The sequence below is a fragment of the Henckelia pumila genome, chromosome 3 (assembly GCF_033568475.1).
Source record: "Henckelia pumila isolate YLH828 chromosome 3, ASM3356847v2, whole genome shotgun sequence".
Lineage (NCBI taxonomy): Eukaryota > Viridiplantae > Streptophyta > Magnoliopsida > Lamiales > Gesneriaceae > Henckelia > Henckelia pumila.
Window position 1 is genome coordinate 51,410,712 of NC_133122.1, and position 6,785 is coordinate 51,417,496.

The window sequence follows — 6,785 nt, forward strand, 5'->3', positions numbered from 1 at the left end:
CAATTTTTTTTTTCTTTTTCAAACAACTTGTTTTTTTTATTGAAGCAAAAAGTTAAAGTTCAAGATACAAGTCGAGATAAACATAAAAGAAAAATCTCATTCTCCCACGAAAACGGGTAGAAGTACAAAGAAGAAGAAAAAATTCACGAGCAACTACATATGACATGCAAGAATCATCTTAATCATGTCCACTATACAGTAATTGGATTTCATGTGTACTAAAGCATGACTTCCATTATAAACATTCTATGTTTACATTTTTAAACAGTGGTTAAAATTAAAAAATACAAAGTAAGCAGAGCTCAATACATTTGCCATGCTCGATTGAATAAAAACCATGGTTAAAGAACGATACAACGGATCGGATAGTGCTTCACCACAGTCCACACAGAAGCATCACATCATATCTTTGATTCTTCAACATGATACACATTGTTCCCCGCATGGTGCTAGAGATGAGGGATGCTAAGATATCCAACTGAAAGTAATCTGGGCAATATCTGCACCATTGTGTGATTCAAACAGTCTGAAAATTCTATAACACGATTACTGTCAACTGAAGGTGTAAAGGACATATACCTCGCCTAGGCGTGTACTAATTTTAAGAGGAACAAAATCATCAGCTCTTGTCACGCCAACATTAACAATTGCGGTAGCGGCACCAGCCTCATGAGCAGCCCTGTACAGGAGTTCATAAAAACATTGTGCGATTTCGTATCTGATTGAAATTATTAATATCACGAGGGCCCAAGGTTCTATATAAATTTTACAAGTGTGATATTTGCCCAGTCTACAGTGCCGCAAGCGTATAAGCTAACAATATCAAAGGTAACTTTTTTTTATTTTGTTATCACAAGTTCATTAATTTTTAATTATATGTAGGTGGTATCTTCCACAACTATTAATATTTGTTTCACGTCTTAGAGCTGTCACTGATCAGATTGCTGATGACAAGTGACATGCACAATTACATAACCTTTTCTTTTACCAGTTTCAGGAATTCAAAATGAGGAAAATTCAATATTGTTGGGAAAACTGCAATTATTATTTCAATTCCCTCCCTATAACAAGTAATAACCGACCAAAATAAACAGAGTAGGTAAATTAGTATGGAATATACTTGATCAGCCGGAAAGCAGACATGGTCATCAAAGATGAACCGAGTACAAGGAAAGCATCACATCCCTTTGCAGCTTCCATTGCTCTATCAGCTCTACCCTTGGGTACATTGTCGCCAAAAAAGACAACCTGGCAGTGTCGTATTGAATGGTTAAGTTACAATAATAAACAAAAACTTCTGTTAGAAAATTAAAGAAGCTAAAACAGTATAATGAATACATATATTAGTTATGTTAATGACATTGTTTTATCACATCATCCAAAACTCAGTACCAGAATTTCAGAGATCGCTACAACCACTAAAAAGCAAATTGCTTACATCAGGTTTCAGTATTCCATTGCATTTGTTGCAACTAGGAATACGATATTCCTCCTCCCAGAACTTCTCGTCTATCTCAATATCTCCATCAGGCCTCTGTTTCATCCCAAAGCTCTTATCCGAGCGGCTGTCATAATCTAGACTCTCAATTGCTTCAGCCCACTGAAATCATATCAAGTTTTCTTGTTTCAAATTCCATAGAAACAAACACAATATGAAAGCTAAAAATATTTATAGCTGAGAAAAAAGAAGCATTCCATAATTCAATAATACATCACAAAAGAGAGAGAAAATATGATCAAGCGTAGTGTTTTGAAGGAGCAAAGACATGCTTTTGAATTTTAACACGGCTGACAAAAACATACAGTTTTATGTGTTTTCGAGTATAATATAGCTCAATGAGCAAACAAACTATATCACTGGAGAAAACAAATCATATCACTAGAGAACGTTTATCAGTTCTGATAGTAAACTGAGGACCTGCTAAGCAGACATTCATATCTAAGAATCACAATGAAGGGGTAAGTATCATCCTGAACAAAACTATTAAATGTAAGAAGGTGAAATCTAGGAAATGTTAAATTCGAGACAAAGCGAACGTAAGAGCTGATCAGGACTAAGACTAATGCTGTCCAACATGCTGCCAGTAGGATTCATAACAGAAGCAGATACATCAGAGTCAACATATAAATCTCGTCAACAGAACCTCATAAACATCAAAAGAATTTGATTGAAACCATAGATTTGACATAAATCAGTCATGTTTGCCATGACAATATTTCCTTTCTTCATATTTTTCGAGACATCTTCTCTAAGATTTAATGAGAAGAAACAATTCACATGTTCTATGATGTATTTAATGCAAGTGATTTATTTTCAAACTAAAAATAGAAAGTTCCTCAATTACATTCATCCGAATAAAATTAATGGTTGAACAGAAAATTCTCGGATAAACTACAGCGAGAACAGAACTCCAGTATAATTATTTTTTACCAAAGTACAAACCTTCGGATTAAGAGCCTTCACTTGATCTTGAAATGAATCTCGGAATATAGAAAAACCACATTCTGTACAAGAAACAATATATACAGTCCCGTGTAATTCCAGAGGATTGCTGCCAGCACGATGGTGCAACCTGAGAAAAGAAGGCATTGCAATCAATGTAGGAAATCTAAAATGGAAAACCTCACATAAGGAACCATTACCGGTCTACATTTTGAGTCATCATAAAACTTATATGGCCAGCTTTCTCAAGAGATGCCAATGCAACATGCGCTGGCCCTGGTTGTGCAGCAGTAAATCTTCTCCATCCAGCAAAGCTCCTTGCCCAGTACCGCCTCCGGGAGCGAAGGGAACGGAGAAATTCCTGTTCGTTGAGAAAGTACAAGTCTAGAACTTAAGTACCCGTACAACACAAAATATGGACAAAAACAGAGTACACACAATAAAGCATAGTTTCAAAACTGTAGTAAGCAAACAAATCAAAACTAAGAAGAACTACAGAAGACAAATCTTTTATGTCTTAAAGCATTGAGTTTAAGCAGTCGAGACTCGAGAGTCAGTGTTGCATTGAAGTCCATGAAGTACATGTATTAAGTTGAACTTCAAGCAGTCCTGTTCAAAACTATCGATAAATAGTTATTTCCCAAAAAGTAAATAGCTATTCTTCCTATGCCAATCGACTTAATTTCCCAAAGCAATGCTAATTTATGATTTTTAGCCATCCTAGTTTGAATTTGATAAAATTGTTTTGAGTCAGTCCAGCAGTTATATTCAGTACCGATGAGTGAAATTTAAAATCCTCTAGCGCCAGAATTTGTGAGAAAAGCCAACTTCTATGAAATGATCACAATTGCATCATGTTCACAACACCATTTTATGCCATGCAGTACACATACAGACTATAGAACTGGGGCAAAAATCTCAAATGAAGTTTAATATGATACAGAGAAGATATACAAAGGCAGCACATGCTTTCTAATCACCTGATGAGTTATTGGGCGAAATCCAGTACTATAAGCTCCATTTGGACTGCAAAACGGTAAATACCAGAGCTTGAATTTTTTTATTTTTTTTAAAGCAGATAAAGTGATTGATTGATTAAGTTTTAGAAGCTGTAATGAAGTCAGAATTGACAATCATTAAAAAATAAAGATACAGAGTCAACTTCAATTACGAGCATTAAGTTTCATTTCTGGTTAGAATTTTCAAACTAGATTGCAATGTGAAAATATCAGGGAAACTACAAATGAACATGACAAAGTTATAATCATTAACAGCCAGGAAACTTCAATAGGAAATATTGAGTCCAGCAACAGATGATACGTGACTGACAAGTTGATAAAAAAAATGCTACATAGCTCATCCGACATTTATTAAACCATTGATTGTGATAATTAAGGCTGCCAGGTTCACCGTGTTCAATGAAGGTAGTGAGAGGAGTATAAGCTGTAAAACTATGAAACGCAAGAAGAATATAGCACCATTGCAACTATTGAGGCAAATCTAAATCAGAATAACTTTCTAGAGACTATTCGTAACCAAGCAAGATCATTCATGCAACAGGATCGGCAAACACATTTTAAGTTGCCAAAAAAATGAGTAAATTTAGTCAGATATGGTCCTTATAATAATTAATGTTATGACAGAAATAAAGAAGGTAGAGTGATATACAAGAATCATGACCACCGAACCTGGTAACATGTCATCAAATCACCAGGTAAACACTTTAATAGGAGGTCAAAAACAACCTTCTATAATCAGGAATTCCACTCTCCGTGCTTATCCCAGCTCCGGTCAAGACAACAAGCTTCGAACTGCAAAAAATAGCCCAAAATAAGTATAGTTCGAATTTCTGGATAGATAGCAGAAGGTATGGTCCAGCTTAATATGATCAGATAAAATATTCATCCCCAGATCATATTTCAAGTAAAAAGGTTGAGGCAGGAGCAGCAGGACATAAACCCCTCGACTTTGTAACTAAGAGTCTAAGACTGTTGGACTTGGAACAAGCAAGTCTCTAAATCATATTTCAAGTAAAAAGGTTGATGCAGGAGCAGCAGGACATAAACCACACCTCGACTTTGTAACTAAGAGTCTAAGACTGTTGGACTTGGAACAAGCAAGTCTCTAGAGCGGAATGAAATAGGAGAGCAATTTTGACAAAACTTTGGGATTGAAAATTCAACAGTTTGGTCACACTATAGAGCCAATCCTAGCACATTGTCCAAGAAAAACAAGATCCTCGGCAGATTATTGGCATCTAAGATCTGCAAACAACCTGGTTTCATAAATAACCAATCTTATAAACATACTGAGCCTATAATGCTTCAGCTAAAAGATAACACCGTGTATCTAAGAAAGCAGTCACTGCCAAAGTACATGCCATCTTAATGACTTGTTTTTTTAGCTCCTTCATCCTTTGCAGGACACCATGATTACCTTCTTTTGAAAAACTGATGCAAGAGGTCGATATCTTGATCTTTAGGTGGATCTGAATAAGGAACCATCTTTTTGTCACTCAAAAAATTTGAAGGTATTTCTTTATTTTCCATCTGAGCCCCAGAAGGTGATATACGATATGACCTTTGCACAAGTCTGACGGCTGCTTGAGACGATATGAATCTGATAGACCTCCACCGTGTTTTCCCATCTTTGCTAATCGATCTGACAGTATCTGACACATAGGAAGAACATATAGAGGACAATCAGCTAGATTACAACAGCAGGGGGAAAAAGGAACCCACGCAAATTTGGTGCAGAAGAGTTACCAGTAAACAATGTTCCCAGCAAGTCTCTAGGACCTTTGATTGTCTGCATGTTCAGTTAGCTTTGAGTTGTCTCGGAATACAAGATGCCAAGCATTTATTGCAATTTTCAAACATAAAAGAACATAAAGGCTGTATTTTTCGAAAAAAATTCCATCCACAAAAAATTTAACCTTTGCTTGTAGAATGTTATAGAAAGTGAGGTCACTAAAACAAAAAATATCATTTAACTTTTCCCTTCAGATTTCGGACTGCACTAACTCAAATCACTACATAATATCTGTGAGTACTTTCACATCTAAGGCCGTTGTAATTCACATGGCCAAGTACCATGACTATGTGAATGACCCGCCAGGTAAAGCAAGTGACAGGAAAAACGAAAGCAAAATGTTTTAAAAACCATCTTGCTTCTTTGGAATGATAAACACGTGTCCCGATTTCACAGTCCAGCCTTCAGAAGAGCAAGAACAGAAATAAAATTACAAATTCATTTTTCTGGGAATTCAAAGCTAGCTACAACACACGCATCCACAAAAATCAAGTTAAAAACGTAAATACCCCATTCATTTTCTGGGAATTCAAAGCTAGCTACAGCACCGCATCCACAAAAATCTATTAGTTCAAAGCATGGATACCCCATAAAGTCCCTGAGAACGAAAAAAGGCGAGAAGAAAAGATACCTACAGAAACGAACGGTGGAAGGAGAGCCATGGCCATTTTCATATACTTGAAAATCCAACACCGGCAACACACCACCAATTAAAATGCGAATTTTATTGTTGCCGACGACTTTCCAGGTCCACAAAAATTGTGAAAATTATTTAATTAATCACTCCTAAATATTTTTGTAATTATGATTTTATTATGCAAGGTGTGGAATTTCTCACAGTACTTCTTGTATTTTTTCTTCATGACAGAACTTGTATTTGTGCACTGAGTACATTACGGTTGATTTTAGTTTTTCAGGGGTTTTTCAGCTTCCAACCATACATAAAAGTAATTAAGTTTTTTAATGCAAAATGATTGTTCAATTTATGATTATATAGAGTCGTTTGGAAACAAAAGTTATTGGCTTAAAAAACACTTAAATATGTTCAGCTTTTTAAAGTGCTTTTATTAAAAAAAGCAGAAGCAGTTTTAGTGTTTGGATAAATGTTAAAAAAGTGTTTTTTTGAATTAAAACATAAGCAGAAGCCAAAAAGCCAAAATTTCTGGCTTTTAAAAAAGCACTTATTTGGGCTTAAATAAGTGATTTTTTTAAAATGTCTATTGTAACCAAACACATAACATTTTAAAAAAAATATTTTTTTAAAAAAATAAGTATTTTTTCCAAAATGTATACTGTTCCCAAAGCACTTATTTGGGCTCATAGTTGATTCCAGATTTTGAAGGTCTTGAACCAACACAATAATCAGATTTTAACTATATATATATATATATGTTTATCCTATATATATAATAATTCATTCAAGTGTAAGTTGTCTGCACAAGTAATATACTAGTGAGTACGAAATCGATTCACAAAGATGATGTTTTAAGTTTAATTTTAGCAATTATATATTATAGAAAGATTATTATAA

General features: G+C 34.8%; 1 protein-coding gene across 2 annotated transcripts; it reads right to left on the bottom strand.

Moving 5' to 3' along the window:
• Nucleotides 1–77: 77 nt before the first annotated feature.
• LOC140892754 (NAD-dependent protein deacylase SRT2) lies at nucleotides 78–6,105 on the bottom strand. Of its 2 annotated transcripts, none has more exons than XM_073301733.1 (11): nucleotides 5,890–6,105; nucleotides 5,209–5,251; nucleotides 4,880–5,114; nucleotides 4,189–4,254; nucleotides 3,424–3,469; nucleotides 2,644–2,804; nucleotides 2,444–2,573; nucleotides 1,439–1,600; nucleotides 1,121–1,248; nucleotides 580–679; nucleotides 78–500 (listed from the first exon to the last, which is right to left on the bottom strand). In XM_073301733.1, the coding sequence occupies exons 1-11, from the start codon at nucleotides 5,926–5,928 to the stop codon at nucleotides 450–452; spliced, it is 1,161 nt and encodes a 386-aa protein (XP_073157834.1). In that variant the 5' UTR covers nucleotides 5,929–6,105; the 3' UTR covers nucleotides 78–449. The 2 variants fall into 2 exon arrangements, with proteins under 2 accessions (XP_073157834.1, XP_073157835.1); XM_073301734.1 differs by having other exon boundaries at nucleotides 5,886–6,104.
• Between the last annotated feature and the right edge of the window lie 680 nt (nucleotides 6,106–6,785).

Excerpts from the sequence above, each read along its gene's own strand:
- LOC140892754 (XM_073301733.1), bottom strand. The coding sequence starts at position 5,928 with ATGAAAATGGCCATGGCTCTCCTTCCACCGTTCGTTTCT. Across the intron at positions 5,115-5,208 it reads GCTGGGAACATTGTTTACTG|ATACTGTCAGATCGATTAGC; the intron begins GTAACTCTTCTG and ends CCTATGTGTCAG. Across the intron at positions 680-1,120 it reads TCTGCTTTCCGGCTGATCAA|GGCTGCTCATGAGGCTGGTG; the intron begins GTATATTCCATA and ends ACTCCTGTACAG.